At 46.6% G+C, this 15,776-nt stretch overlaps 1 protein-coding gene across 1 annotated transcript in view; it reads left to right on the forward strand.

Annotated features, from left to right (window-relative positions):
* Positions 1–15,776, forward strand: part of GRIP2 (glutamate receptor interacting protein 2) — a 151,678-nt gene that overhangs the window by 74,334 nt on the left and 61,568 nt on the right. Inside the window, exon 2 of the mRNA XM_075513855.1 lies at positions 15,317–15,397. Coding sequence (XP_075369970.1) covers positions 15,317–15,397 — 81 coding nt within the window. The remainder of the gene's footprint in view (positions 1–15,316; positions 15,398–15,776) is intronic.

Below are 15,776 nucleotides of genomic sequence, written 5' to 3' on the forward strand. Positions count from 1 at the left end.
AGTATCTGCCTAGGGCAATGCAAAAATGACTTTTTCCCAGTCCTGGGCACAGTCTGCCATGAGCCAGTCCCTCTAGCTTCTTGTGATGCTCAGGAGAGCTTGGGGTCTCACCAAATTGCGAGCAGCGTTTTAACCGGTGTCCCTGTTCCTCGGCCCGGGTCTCCTGCGGCTGGCACCCTCCTCCTGGCTAATCCTTTGCCTGGGATGAGTTTGGATTTTAAACATATGAAAAAACCCAAAGGGAAAATTAAGCCACAGAACTGTGAGGCTCGAATTCCGCACAGAGCAGAATTTGCGTGTGAAAATCCGAAGGCTGTCCCTGCTTGCTCACAGGTGCTCGCAAGAGTGAGGTGCCCTTTCAGAGGGTGGCAGAGCCCAGCTTGCAGCAAATTTGTTCTGATTTTCACCAGGACTTCCCATGTCTTTTGGGAATTCTTGTGCTGGCTGTAGTTGAGGTTGGGTTCTCCGCCAGCTTTGCATCCCCCGCGCAATGTGAAGCAACTGGAAACCAGCACAACCGTTTGCATGAAGGCAGCTACCTAAAACAGCTGGAGTGCATTAATAACTCTGCTGGAGCGGGGTCTTATCCGTCTTTCATGCTAAACAGATGTTTGCTTTCATCGCGGTGGTGCTGTGCTGATCTTTGGACACCAGCCTGTTTGGAGGATGGGATGTCGGCAGAGGCTGCAGCCAAGGCAAGGCTTGATGGGAAGCAAGAAGTGGGGCAAAAACAGGAGGAGAGCTTGTTGGAAGCAAGTTTTAATGGACAATTCAGGCAAATTTGTAACAGCTGGTTTGGTGGGGTCACACCACACCAGGCCCAACATCAAATAACTTTGAGCTTTGAAACTTTCTTATTTCATCTTGTTTTCCTGCTAAATCTGATATTCCCTGGCTCTTTGATTTCCTCTCCTTCTCCCTCCCTCCTTTCATTTTAAGCAAGGCTCTAGCTTAAACTTTTTTTAGTCTTTTAACTATAAGCGTATTCCATCTCTCACACAGCTCCTGTGAATCCTCCTGACACAGCTGAGGATAAAAGCAGCCCAGCCACGTACACAGGCCATTGCATAATGGATGGTTTGTGTGTCAGAGTCTAAAATCTACATATGTTTAGATCAGTCATGAAGTGGGAACATCTGTATATATTCATGTATAATGGCTTTTACCACATGAATGAATAATCTAACTGCCACGATTTGGTATTTACTTTTTTTGAAACATTGCTACTTAGCTAAACTCTGAAGGGAGAATCACATTTATGGGAATTAAGTCTTAGTAAGGTTTAGCAGAGCTTCATGGATAAGCTGGAAACAAGCCTAAATGGGGTGCCAGAAATCTTTCTTTTAAAATAGTTAATGCTGTCTGGAACGTCTTCCTTATTTCTTGACTCCCACTGGTTTTTAAGCACTTTGCATCAGAATGCAGCGCAAATCCAGGATAAAACACCTGATTTGCAACCTACTGCATTGAATATCTTCTCATACGATGCCATCTTCCAGCAGTACCAGCTGTCTTTGCAGCTGGTCCTCCTAAAAGGGGTTCCCAAACCTTGGGGGCTGCACCGCGAGCTGGGGGCTGCAGCTGGGGGATTGCCCCATTGCATGGTGCTGGCAGACCTGGCTGTGGATACTTTGGGGTGCTGGCCCACGGGATGACGGAAAAAGCTGTTGGAGATATAGGCCCCCCCCCCTTGCTTCAAAGAAAGCTGGGGACTTGCTACATCTGCTCTCTGCTGGGTCAGGCTGGTTTGTTCTCTCCCGCAGCCAGCGAAGGCTCTGAGCCTGGTGCCGGCCCTGCCCTCGCCGCAGCTGGGGCTGGGCACGCGCCCGCTGTAGGCTGCGGTTGGCCAGCGTCGTCGTGGTTCACCAGACTGCTCTGATTTGTCGTAGCTCCTTTTGAAGCCATAGCCTACTTGGGATGATGAGATCAGTGCAGTAGCAAACGAGGTCATGGACACCTTTGATATCTCCTTCTCTGAGTTTATTTGACTTTTTTATGCTAGTGCTGATGGCATCCTTTAGGTTTTATATAAATCTGTTTTCTCACTTCACCCCTTGATCACTGGCTCATGCTTTTATTAAATGTTACTGCACTGAAGTGCACATTTTCTGTTGCCTGATTTGCCTGGGGGTTTTTTTTTGTTTGTTGGTTTTGTTTTCTTGTGGTTTGCATGGATTTTCTTATTGCTGTTGGCACTGAGATTGATTCACACCACACGTGGACTTGTATCAATCTTAGCCACCTCTTGAACTGGCATAGCAAATCTCCCAGATTTGATTCCTCGTTTCATTTTCTGGATCTTTTCCCTGAGCAAGAGCAGGCTTGTAATTGGGGCAGAGAGAGGGTGCTAGCCTGGACAAGCGGTGGGGTGGCCCTCCTTGCAGCAGCCCTGCTGGGCTCCCCGTGCCCACCCCGTGTTAAATCTTGCTGGTGCAGGGGTTGCCCGTGTCAAACTGATGTAGCTCCGAGAGATCAGCAGGGAAGCAGGTTGTGATTCACTGTAAGCAGGGGTTTTCCCCAACTCCTCGTCTAAGGAGTTATATTTTCTAGCAGGTTTCCTTAAGATTGGTTTACCACTCTTAGTTGCTCTCCACATTGCATGCTGTAAGTTTAGCACGGGTGCTAAAATTTTATGTATGCTCTTGGGAGCGCTTAATTTACCTGTGTAACATGGGCTCTCTTGGAAGTGCTATAGGAGTAAAACAAAAAAAAAAGGTTTTACAATTGCAGGGAGTCCCTCTTCAAAAAGGATTACCGGGCTGGACGTTGGCACCGTGTCTTGTTGCCACTTTGTCGTCCCCCTCTGCTGAATCCAGTGGGTTTTCCTCTGCCCTACCTACTGCCTGCTACAAGAGATTTGCTCTTGGCTGTGTCCCTGCTGAACTGGGAGAAGTTATCCAGCCGTAGCAAAGCCCAGAAGAAAACACTGTTATCTCAGCCCACTAATTTACCAACTCAAGGATAGTTTTTGGTACTCCCACTTTTAGTTCAAAACTCACGCTCTAGCTCTTTACTTCCCATCTGTGTATATGTTGGGGAGCAGGTATCCCAGTTTTCCTCTGTTTGAAATTAAGCATCTTTCAGCAGAAAAAGGTGGTGCAGAGAACCTGGGCACTCATTGCTTTTTGGCTCTGTTGGAGAAATACTGATGTATCCTCCTGCTTCATGTGAGGGTGGGATCTCAAGCTTTGAGCTGGCCAGAATCACAGAAAAGACTTACGGACAAAAATGGCCTTTTCACTGAACTGGGATTTTTCTTTTCAGCCGGCTTCTGCCCAAATGGCGTCTTCACCTATTTGTGGGTTTGTTTTTGGTTTTTTTTTTTTTTTTTTTTTTTTAGATTGGGTTGCTTTCAGCCCGAATGAGCCATTTACAATCCAATCTCACCCCCTGCATAATACAGGTCAAAGAGCTTAGCCCAATTACTGCGAATCATGCCCCGAATCCCCTCTCTAAGGGGTGCTGAATGATTTTTAGAAACATGCATATCCGTCATGAGAAGACATCCGGTAACACAATGTCCAGGAGGTTAATTCTTCTCATGGGGTGGAAAGGGAGGACACACGCATGTTCCCACGTACAGGATGGATCTCTGCAGCTTTCCTTCCCAACTTCTGGCTCTGTACCTCCCCATTGAAGAGTTATGTGCTCTTCTGCCATGCTCGGGCACCAGGTCAGATTGCCTTCTCCCCTTCTCTTCGGTGCAGCACTGCCATGCGCTTCTGAAGCTCCCTCCCTCCCTGGGAAGTTAAGAACCTCTTGATTTGACAGTTCTTTTATAAGACCTTGGAAGAACAAAGACGACAGGTACTGTTTTTAAAGCAAAGATCATGGGGACCAAAAGGGAGTTTGTAAAAGGGTCAAAGAATTTACTGTCGCTATTACTGCAGCAAATTGATCTCCATTTCAAAAGGTGGAAGTCCTGACTTCTACCTGTTCTGTCAGCCCCACGCTGTGGACCTGTGCTGCATGTTCGCACCCGGGCCGTGCAGGAGGGTGCTCCGTGCTTGGCACTGCCAACGGCACCTGAATCCTGTCTCCCCATCCCCTCCCTGGACCTCTGTGAATGCAAGCCCAGTGTTAGGTAAGACAGAAAAAAACCCAACACAAAATATTTTGTAATACGGACATTGATACTTTTTTTTTTTTTTTTTTTTGGCTTTAACTATTGCTATGTCAAAAGGAAAAGCTTTTGCCTGCTTGGGTGTGTACCTTTTGACAAACCTTCCCAGTTGGGAGGCAGCTTAGTGCCGAACCCTGTGCGGTGAAAGCGGTGATGGTGGTTTTCATTAAAGCAAAGGTCGTTTTTGCTTTTTGACTAACTGCAGGGTTTTTAAACAAGCAGGTAACAGTGGCTGCTAGGTTTAGGTGGCACCAGTGATTTGAGTGCTAAAGTCTAATAAACTGACAGTATTTAATTTCATTTGATTGAAAAGCCACAATAGAGCTGTCTGTCTTTAATTTGATTTCACTCCACAGTTACTTAGCATGGCATTTGTTGCTTGAAAGAAGGGAAGTCCCCAGGGTTTGGATTCAGCTGGCTGCGTTTCTTATCCATCTCCATATTCAAGAGAAAGTTTGGAAGCTTGCGTGGAGTTAATAGGGGGAATTGTATTCCCTTGCCAGCTAGGATTTACTGCTTCCTGCTGCATAGATTAATAAACCCAGTTGTATCTAGAGAGGTATTCTTCCCTGGGAACGGTGTTAGACTTTATCGGTCATTTCTCACCGTATTAGAGTTGCTCACTTGGATAACTTTCACATAAGATAAGTCTAAAAATGTGTCTTATTCCTCTTTAATTTTTACTCTTGAAAGGTAGTTTCTTCAGATAACACAATCAGTATATCAGCAATATTTCATCTTCCTAGCTTATTGTTAGACTCTCCCCAGTACAGTCTACACTGCTTAATAAGAGAAATTGCCAGATTGACTGGAAAATGTAACTTTAATAACATCATTTCAGGCACTAGAACCATTGAGAAATAATAATCTTGTTGAGTTGGTTTCTGCACTATTCTTGTCCCTCGTGCACAAAATTACCGTGTATAACGTGTGTGTGTGGGCGCGCGCAAATGTGACCTGCGAGGGGGTGAGAAACTGCGTAGTTTCCCCTGCTACCGCGTCGTTCATAAATATAAACTGATGAAGCTGTCTGAAAATGCCTGGGAGGGTTAGAGGGATTGCGAGAAGGGGAGTGTCTCTCCCTTTCTCTCTTTATTTTTATTCTGTAACGCTAGAAATTCAAATCTTGCTGGGGAGTGCTTAAGAAAAGCGAACTGGAGAGGGCTCACTGAGTGAAAGGGGACCTTTTTGGTATGGACGTTTTTAGAGGATGCTTTGGAAGAGGTGGATAAAAGTGAAGATGTTTGGGGTTTGTTTGGGCAAAGCTCTTTGTGCTGAAGACCCAAGAAGCTCTTAATAAGCCTAACTTAATGCACAAAAGCATACCCTCACCAGAATGGGGAGAGAGTTGTCCCTGATATTTTTAAATTAAAGAAAAGAAATCACAGGTTACTTCAGAAGAACACCATGAACTCCTCTGTGAGCAGAAGAGCAAAATAACCCTTATTTTCAAGAGTTTTGCAACCAGTATCCCTTGTTCTCCTCCCTACCATGCAAAGGAAAATGAGTGGTGAAGCTGGTCTAGAGCTAGTTTGCACAGCAGCTCTTTGCTTTGCTGAGAGCAATAATTTCAGTCTTTCCTACTCAAAACACCATTTTAATGACAGTTTCAGGACTATAATCCTCTTTCAGGCTGCTCTCTCTCCCCCCGAGGTTGATGGATATTGGCCACTGGGCTCCAGAGGTGCAAAAGGACAGCAGATAGATGGATGTACAGACAGCATGTGAAGTTAATTTTCGCAGAAAACCGAGCAAATAAATGGAGCTGGATTTAATAAAAAATTCTTGTCACTTTTTCAAGTTTTTTTTTCCCCTCCATCTCTCAGTACAGCTTGAGTGGAAATTAAGAACTGCTTCCAGGTCCTCTATTGCACACTCCCTCAGATGCGCTGATTAGATAAAGTTACTCTGCACTGGCTTCCAAAGCGATAACGGGTGACGGACAACGCATTGCAGCAATGTCTCCGGTATATAAAAGACATGACTGTAACGGCAGGTTGGCTGCAGATTCTTAAATCATGTCTTTTTCATTTCTTCCCCTTTTATGCTTTCTTTTATGGAACACCATGTATTTAAAGAAAGCATGAGGAGTACCAGACCTTGGCATTGCAAGCCAAGTCCAGCATTCATTCTTATCAGATGGGACTTCGATCAGTCCTTGGGAGGTGTTTAATATCCTGTGAAAGTTGATGTGAGTTAAATCTTCCCAAAGCCTGCCTTCTCTGCAGAGCCACCTTAAACGGGCTTTGTGTGCACATGCACACACACACACATTAGATCTTCTACTCGTTTACTAAATGCTGAAACTCTCTTCACTTCTCCATGAGAAGCAGGAATCTTCTTCCATCAGTGTTATGTATCTGCTGAGGGCTTGCAGGGGGGAAGAAATACGCTCTGGTATCTGTTGGAAGCCGACCTGCTTGATAAGAGAGGCATGTCCTGGCTCATGTCTTGGTCTCATAAAGGCTACTGCTATGCACATAACTATCTACATCATTTTGGTTGAAAATGGTTGCTTGAAACAATTTGTTCCTTTAAAAGTAATTTTGGTTTCTTATTAAAAAGAAAAAAAAATAGAAGAGCGAAGTATGGTGTTTTCTGTTGAACAATAGGCTATTGTATCTTTTATAGATCTGTTTCCTGTGAATAAAGCAGCAGGTGGTTATGAAATTATACATGCCTTAGAAGGGTTGGTAGATAAATGAATACAGGCTTTAGAAGAAAAGAAGGGGAGACGTGGAGGGTGCGGGGAGATGAATTTCATGCCGTGTGTATCGGGGAGAGGAAAATAAAAGTACAACTTCCTCTTGGAATAACCTTGACGTTTGGACAAGTTCTCCCTGGCTCAGATGCCAGGAGCAAGGACTGCACAAATGGACGGAGGAGATGCCACAAACCCTCTGACAGCACAAGAAGCTGCAGTCGGTGGAGCACGTTCCCAGCCCGGGGAAGGGACCGCAGCGTCATTGCAGTGGGGCCGGCACAGGTACCGGCAGCGAGTTGATAAGGCTCTCGGGATGGTTTTTTTTCCACCAGAAGTAGCTGGGAAAATGGAAGAAAGTTCAGTCGTCGTCTTTGGGGCAAAGACTTTGGTCCAGCAAGCACGGTTATTGTACGGCACGGTTGTCCTCTCTAGCTGTGCTCTCAGAAAATCTGTGATAAGGGAAGTTGAAGAGAAAACATTTCCCCAAGCCCTCATTTGTCTTTTGTGTAACTCATGAATACGTCCTGTGAGGGGATTTGTGGCCAGCAAAGGGAAAAATATGAGGCTGCTCTTTGCAACGGGCAGCCTCTGCCATTTCTACCACAAATTTGTTGGTACGTGTATTTATGAAATTAGGAAGGGGCTGCTCCTGAAATAACTTGGTCCATTCCGGTCTCAGCTTGCTGGTTAAGGGGAATTTTTTTTTTTTTAAAATCTTCCTGGTGCAAAGGAGGGGAGAGGCATTTCAAAGCCCTGCTTGGGTCTGAGCGGCTGCCATGGGAGAGTTGCACTGAGGGTGCCCTGTGCTGACGGAGGTGGAGATAAGTTCTGTGATGGGCACTGGGGTTTTCACCGGCATACTTCCAAACGTCCCACCCCACCTCCTGGAGAATAAAAAGCTGGGAAACACTGGGCCTTTTAAAGGTTGGGGGTTTTTTTTTTTTGGTTGTAGCGAGCAAAACACTCAGTGTCACGACGATGAAATTGTGCTGCAGCATCCTAAAGCAAAAGTGGCATTTTTTTTCTTGTTTTTAAGCACTTCACAGGAGCATGGGCTGCCTTGCCGAAGGATTTAGGGTATTTGTTGCTGTGTGCTTGAGCTACTTTTATGTAGGGCAGGAGCACGAACTCTAGCTCAACTTTTGCAGTATTCTAGGAAAAGCAGTCTGGAGATCCCTGGCAGATGTCTTTTGTCCATTTGTTTGGGTTCTGTTTTATTTATTTTCTTTAACTTTTCTGACACAGAGCTGGAGCAATGTATTTCTGGAGATGGGAAAAGAACTGAACATCTGTATTGGGCTTAATGAACTCATGGACAAATTTTCCAAGGGCCTAAGGAGCTTTGGATTTAGTTGAGCAGAACAAAATTCAAGCCACCTGCTGAGGAAGGCTTGAGGAAGGTGGGATCCTTCGGGGAAACAGAGTCTCTTGCCTGAAGCGGAGGAGCTCTTAGGCAGTGGTGGACTCTGTAATTAAGTAGTTTTAGAAAATCATGCAGTCTGTTTGTAACGGTACTCAAAATGGGCTTTTTTTTTTTTTTTTTTTTTTTCTCCCTGTCCTAGCTTCTCTAGAGCTACTTGTCTCTTGTGTTAAAGGCTAAGTGCTTTGAAGATGGGAGGCCACCGCTGTGCTGCTCTTGCGTGGAGCTGACGCAGCCATCTCCGACCTGCTGCGGCGGTGCTAAAATAACCCCGGCTGCCCTTAGGGCAACGTGCTGGAGGTTCGGTCGTGTACAGCCTCGCAATCAAACCCAAACCCATTACTGGCGCGTAAAATGCCGCCGGGTGTGATGCCACGTGGAGTGCCGGCCTGGGGAGAGGTGGGAAGGCTTACGTTGCTGTCCTCCTCTAACGATGGTACAGCCAGGCTGTAGCGGAGGCTGGCTCATTTGGGAGCGAAACACCAATTTGAGGTTCCGAATGGGTGCGCGTGGGTATATCTCTCTTTTCCCTCCCCTTCTTCTAGTAACGTGACAACTTTTTAAAGGTGATTAGGTGCCTAAAGATACAGATAGATGATTATAGTCTGGTTTTGAAGTACGTGTCTGCATCTTCAGGCACTTAAATATCTTTAAAATCCCGGGCCTTGGAGACTAGCTCCCGGGAGGCTGCAGTCTGAGTCATCGCTAGCTGCCTGACCCACTCGCACGTACCCCTGACTGCTCTTTACCTGACTACAGATAAATGCCTCCCCTGCCTTACAGAAATAATTCTCTGCAAAATGGATCAAATCGCACTTAGTTTTAGTCATTTGGGTTCCTGCTTCCAACCTCGTGCTTTTATTCTAGCAAAAAATACCGGCTTGCGTTAGCGTGAACAGCTTTTGGTTCTTAGCGCTGGTTTAGTATTCATTTCTCTAAACAAGAAGTGCAATTACCCTCTGGCAAAATAACTGTCTCCAACTGTCTTTTTTCCATTAAACAAATGGGAGGTTTTACCTCTTGGTCTTCCCACAAGATTAATGCACTTTCTCTGCGGGAACTGTCTTAAAGCGATCCAGGAATCTGAACAACTTGCAGACAGCAAGTCTAATTGTCACAGAATCTTATTTAGCCAATGCTGATTTTCATTAAGAGGTGATCTCTGTTAATAACATAGACTAATAACTCTTCTAAATAACTCTTCCTTTTTCCCCCCACAGGCAGGGATAATGAACTCCTAAATCAGTGCTCTTTCTGAGGAAGCTTTTTTTTTTTCCCCCCCCATTTTAACAGAGCTTGGCTTGAGACCTAACTGATGTCAGGAGATCCTGTTGCCTGTGCTCACATCCCATTGGGAATTTAACTAAGAAAAGTCGTGGTGTTATTGAGATTGGTTTTGCTGCTGGTTGCTACAGAGAGAGGATTTGGCCCAGGATGTCTCCACTGGCTCCGTGAAAGCTGGGGGTTGACGGGGTGTCTGAGAGAGGCAGCAAGTCAACCTTGGTGAGGGTTCGCTGACTTGGACAAGAAATGGGTCAAACTGTTCTGGAAGCCCAGGGATCCCTGATTTAGGGAAGCCATGGATTTCCTAGGGGTTAGGATTGATTTAAATCCCCTGCAAATCAACCAGCTGGCTGCTAGACGATTAACGGGCAGATGAGCATTTTGGTTAGAGCAGACTTCTGTTTGTACCCTCAGCCAGAAAGCAAGGCTGCGGGAGGTACATTCAACCTTACTATTAGACCTAAGAGAATCCACGTCGGACACAGCCATGGCAAATCGGCAGACCAAATTCTGCTGCTCATGGAGCAACTTGTCTTTTCTATCAGTGCCCTAGTTCTTAATCGCAAAACCCAACAAGATCCAACCCAAAAACACGGACTGGGTCGGTGGCTATCAGAAGGACAGGCCACGGGGCCTGGCAGACAGGGAGGACTTTGCACAGATCCACTTCTCCCCGTGCTCCCGGTTAGCTGCATTTATTCCCTTTCTGTTTGGATTGCAATTATTAACTTTTATTCCCCTCTCCTTTCTTGTCTTCTCCCCTAAAGTAGGGGGTAGAAGTAAATAATCCCCAAAGCGGTGGAAAAAAAAAGGGAGAAGTGCTGGTGGCAGAGCAGGTGACGGGACATTTTTATGGCCCTGTGGCCATCGCTGGAGCTGAGGTGCCGAATGGCATGTATGAAGCAAGCAGCAGAGCTCTGGCTGCGCTACCCCATGCTGATTAATCACCAAGAGACTAATCTCTGGCCAGATTTTGCTCTCCTTGCTGCCGCCGGCACCCCTCCGGAACCTCCCAGAATGATCCGGGGAGGGCCGGGAGGGTGGCTGCACCTTGCAGCCTGGGGAGCCCGCTTTCCCAGGCAATACATTCAGCGATGAGATGCTAAGCTAGGGAATGGAGAAAAAAAACTGAGTAAAGCAAGAGCGGGCGATGAACAGTTCAAATGTTCCCTCGCCTTTCTTCTCCCCCTCCGCTTCTTCCCCCCCCACTTTGTCTTGTGCACAGCAGGGCTCTTCTGGAAACAGATGGATTCCTGCCGAGGCTGAGCCGCCTGCTCCGCTCGGGAGCCAGACTTGGGCTGATCTGGGCCACCTCTTTTGCAGTCACGGCGGTCCCGTGCCGGGCCCTTGCCGCGTGGCCGAGCCGTTTTGCAGGGCAGTAGCTGCTCCTCGCTGCGCTGCCCCGAATCCCGGCTGGGGTTTCCCCTTTTGGGGAAGCAAAGGAAGACTCAATCTGCCAATTTTCTTTTATTTGGGTGAAAGTTACTGGAAAATACCTGTGTGTTGCTGACCTCTCTCCCCACCTCATCCTTCCTGGGAAAACCTGTGCCACTTTCCTTGCTGCCTGTCAAGGGGACGGTGCCTCCGATGGGGATCTTTAGCTCCTGGGTTGTTCTGCCTGGAAACCTGGGTGCCACTGGCACAAAATCTCAATCAAACAGGAACAGCATAAAATATTACAGTGCCCTGGCTGGAGGTGACACACTGCACTGGAGCCACTGAAGTGCCATTGACTTTGGGCCCTGCTGAGAGCTGCCATTAACTGTCTGGCAGCAGGGCGGGATGTTGGGGTTTGCCCTGACCTTCCCTTCTTCCTGCCCCTGGTACTTCTGCTAAGCAAGGAGATGTTTTTCCTACTCCTTCATCTGTCAAGTTTGGTTTTGAGGGAATGAGATGGGATTACCTCTTCTTTTTTGTCACTGTATGAGACGTACGCTACTGTAGGCCACTGCTGCTGCAGGGCGGGGGAGTTCGTGGCCACACGTGTAGGGGTAGGGACTTGGGAGCTCTTCTCTCCCTGGTGTTGGTAAGACATTGAAACGACAAAAACGATCATCAAAGAACTTACAGGAACTGTTCTCTATTGTCGCGGATTCCCATGGGATCAATATATGGAAAGTGTTGTGCTCTCGGTTTTATCGGCGGTCTTGTGTACTTGGTGAGCTTTTCTGAAAGATCTAGAGCCGGCATTAACACCGCTGACTGAAAATCACAATTTTTTTTCTTTGGAAAATTTTTGGCCCACTTGGTGTGAGAGAAAAAGCTTGAAAAATACACATCTAATGGCTCCAGCACTGATTGCTTGCAAAAAGAACCTGTGCAGGCTTAAAAAAACCACGGAAGTTATTTTCCCAATTTTAAGAAGTAGAGAGATTCATGAATTTTCAGTGCTTGGGTTGGTGCTGCGATTTGGGCTGACTGAGCAATCAGGCTAGTTACCAGCCTCGCCTCTGAATCAATGCTGTGCTAGGCAGGAGAAATGACTAAGAGCTCAAAGAGAAGGAATTTTTTTTTTTTAAAAAAAACAAAGTACCCCCCCCCCCCCCCCCAAAAAAAAAAGGAACAAAAAAGAAAGCTCAGAAAAAAGTGACTCCGTTAATACCAACTTGAGTGGCAGAGCAGGAAATCGGCTGAAAATGAACAAAGAGCCACGCGGCGGGGATGCTAATGCAAGCAAATGCCAATTCACACTTCGGCAGGCGGCGTGTGGCAGCTTCCTTTCCTGTTCAAACATTTTAGCCAGATAATGAGCAAAAAAATCAAACATTTTTTGCATAATCAACTGACTTTGGAAGGGAGAAGCAATAGAGGAAGGGGAGCCCCGGTGCTAATTATTTGCCAGCTGATACGGCTGTCAACGAAGCAGCGCGGGACTGTGCGGGGGGGTGCATTGCAAATTGCCGGCAGTGGCTGTAGCTCGGGTCGCTGCTCTTGGCCACGTGGCTGGTGGTGGAAGCTGTTGTTAATGCGTGGGCAACTTGGTTGCTTGCTGAGATGGTAGCCAAGGCACGTTTGCCAACAGCTATTGGGGTAGGGAGGGTAACCGTTAGCAAACCGGGGTTTCATATCGATATTGATTGGGGTTGCGATGGGGAAATGAAGCACAGAAGGGTGCTGGTGGCTGGCTGGTCCAGGGCAGTGTGTTTATGCAAAGCAGATGGTTGACTGCTTTACTTTGCCAGCAGATTATGGAGTTGGCTTCGAACCATCTTGCGTGGTTTCCCGGGAACACAGGGCTCCCGTCCGCAGCAGAACGTTCCTGCCTTGAGCGCGTTACCTGGGGTCAGAGCCGGCGGCAATGCTTTTGCGTGGAAAGTGACTGCACGCTGCAGTGGCCCTTGTCATCCCTTGTCATGGCCCTTGTCATCCTCGGTGTCCTGCGTGACCAAAGACGCGCTGATGCTCCTGTGGCGTTGAGAGGCTCCAGCCCTGGATGTCCCAGGATATTTTGCAGGAGCCTTTTGCAGACTCACCTCTTGCACTGAAAAGCAACCTCGTGCTGGGGATCCTGAGCTGCTGTTTTGGGGTTCCTCGTGAAGGAAGGTTGTAGCTGCTGGGCCGAGCGGTGTGGGCAGGGAGCAGCTGGATCTGGTTTTATACTCCCAAACCATCCCTGTTTTCTGACTGTGGTTCTGCAAGGTGTGGGGTGACAGAGAGAGGGTGAGGCAGGATATTAGGAAAAACCTTCTGAAGAGAGAAATTAAGATGAACATGGCCAACAGTGGCAGAGATTGAAAGCTCTGAACCTTCATCGCTATCAAAAAGCTACTGAAGAAGAGATGGGCGTGTGGCTTTGGGTTTTTTTTTTTAGAAAAAAAAGGATGCTGCTAAATTGTCCCAAGTAAATTAAACTTCTTTCCAGAGTCATTAAGCCCAGATTAACCTTGACCCTGGCCTCCCCATCACCCAAAGAACCGTTGCTATTAAAAATGCAAATTTCATTTTCAAGCCTTCTGCTCTTAGAGTTGATGCCAGGCTGTACCAGCACCTATCTGAAGTCAACGTCTTGCCCTGGTGCTTGCTGTAATTCTCTAGACAGGTGCTGCTGCTTTCACTGTCAGCGTTGAGTAACACCGCAGGATCGCCATGGTCAGGACAGTGCTGTTTCATCCTACCTGTTCTTCCCCTTATTTTTTGAAAGGCAGAGCTTCGTTCCCCTGTTTCACAGAGGTCCTGGCTGCTTGGGTATCAAGGTTCAATGTGTTTTGGCAGCAATGACTTGGCATAGCTTGGTGATGGTCTAGTGCCAAGTGCTAGGTTCTTGCTTCCTTCGAAACCTTCAGTTCAGCGGTGATGGAAAAGCATTCAAAGTGACGCAGGAGAAGAGTCCAGGGTCTGGATATCTACATGATCCCTCTATGGGCTGCAAAATTTGGGCTGCAAAACTCTAAAGGGTGCTTATTTTTCAGCTGAAACTTTTATGCTTGGAAGTGCAGATCTGGGCCAGCCAAAACTTTTCACTGAGTTTTGTCACCTTGTGAAGTTACTTCAGCTAGCACGACAAGAAATAAAACTAGATTAGAAAAAAATGTTGCTGTTTTGGAAATTACTTTAGGTGGAACCTTATGTCATTTGACTTTGAAAAAAATGCTTAAGCCCTTGAGCAAAATTCCCCTCCTAGTCGTTAAGTGGAACCCACGTGATTCAGTTTTTCAATGTACACCATCATTTTTCTGTCTGGGGGGAAAGCGGGCAGCCAGCAAAGTGAACACTGGTTTTGGTTGCTCTGCGTACAGACCGCTGTCTGGAATGGGGCTGAACAAAAGTCGTAGTTCCCTTTGTACCCAGCGAGACAAAAAACTTCTCTGTAACATAAATACAAGTTACTGAAGGACTGCGGACGGGAATGAATGGATGAGGTTTTCAGTAACCCTTAGTTAAACTATCATGTACAACTTCTAAACCTTCACAGCTATTGGGGAATTAGGAAGGGCGATCCAGGAGTGTGGTCACTCAGAATGGGAGTTACGTGATACTATAAGGTTACAGGAAATTATTGATTTGAAAAAGCTCTAGCTTTTTAGGAAATGCCATAAAAATAGACAGTTTAGATGGATGGCAATGAAATCTGTAGAAGCATGCTCCCTTCTCTGCAAATAACCTCTATCCCATATAGGAGTCTTCCAATAGGAGAATACAAAGATATTTAAATACTTTAAATTTAAATTTCAATTTACGCTGCATGGTGCATTTACCGTGCATAATACTATTTTCTCTTTCCTCTGACTTTTTTTTTTTTTTTTTTAATCACTTAAGAGAAGGTGCTCTCTATATTGTACAGAGGCTGGAACAGCAGCAGGAAAATGTGACTTTGAAATAATGGGATCTATCCGAATAGGCAATTTCATTCAAGTGTAGTGATTTAGTGCCCTGTTAGTGTCCTGATGTATAACTCCATTTCCAAAGACCGTAAGTTTCTTCACAAGCATAATGACAGGCTTAAAACTTGTGAGACTAATGCCACAGCTTTCTCTGTCCTCAGCTGTTCCACATAATTACAGGAGTAAGGGAATTTTGTTCTCTCCTAACGGATTAGCTCCAAGAAGAATAAATCAGATAATGTTATTGCCGCCTTGTTGCTTTCCCTCCCTCTCTAAAAAGCAAGACAGCCTGCACAGTGCAGTGCAAAGCCGGGGCTGGTTATTTTTTTTTTCTTGCCTACAGTCTGTGATACGGTTGTGATCCCAATTCCGATGTCACCAGAACAAACTTTTTGAAGTGCTCTGGTTCCGTTTTTTGTTGCTTTTGGTACTAATTTCAGCTTCTGTGTTCGCTCTGCTCGCAGACGATGGCCCTTACTCGAAGGGGAGCAAGGACTCCGGTGGGATGGACGCAGCCCTGGTCTCCAGGAGGCAAAGCATCCCAGGTAAAGGAGGGGATCAGCTCCTGCTCCAAAACATTGGGGCATCCATTACACTTTACCTGGCTACCCCTAAAATGGGTAAAACCCCCCCCAAACACCCATTTTGGTGCATCTGTCAGCAAGGCTTTTGCTGGAAGGCAGGAATGGATGGTTGTAACTGGTCTCAGTGAGTGGTATGTTACTGGTGCAGACACGGTCTGGCATGGAGCTGTTGATGGTGGTTACAGGGAGCCGGGACAGGACGGGTTTCTGCGCTGGGCTGACACCCGTACAGAGGAAAACAGCAGCAAAGGAGAGAGAGAAGAACCGCTGCCGCATCTGAGCTCACCGGGTGGGGAGGGAGCCTGGCAGTGTCTGGCAAGCTTTGTATTTCCCTCGTGTG

Source organism: Mycteria americana, chromosome 11, assembly GCF_035582795.1.
Source record: "Mycteria americana isolate JAX WOST 10 ecotype Jacksonville Zoo and Gardens chromosome 11, USCA_MyAme_1.0, whole genome shotgun sequence".
Lineage (NCBI taxonomy): Eukaryota > Metazoa > Chordata > Aves > Ciconiiformes > Ciconiidae > Mycteria > Mycteria americana.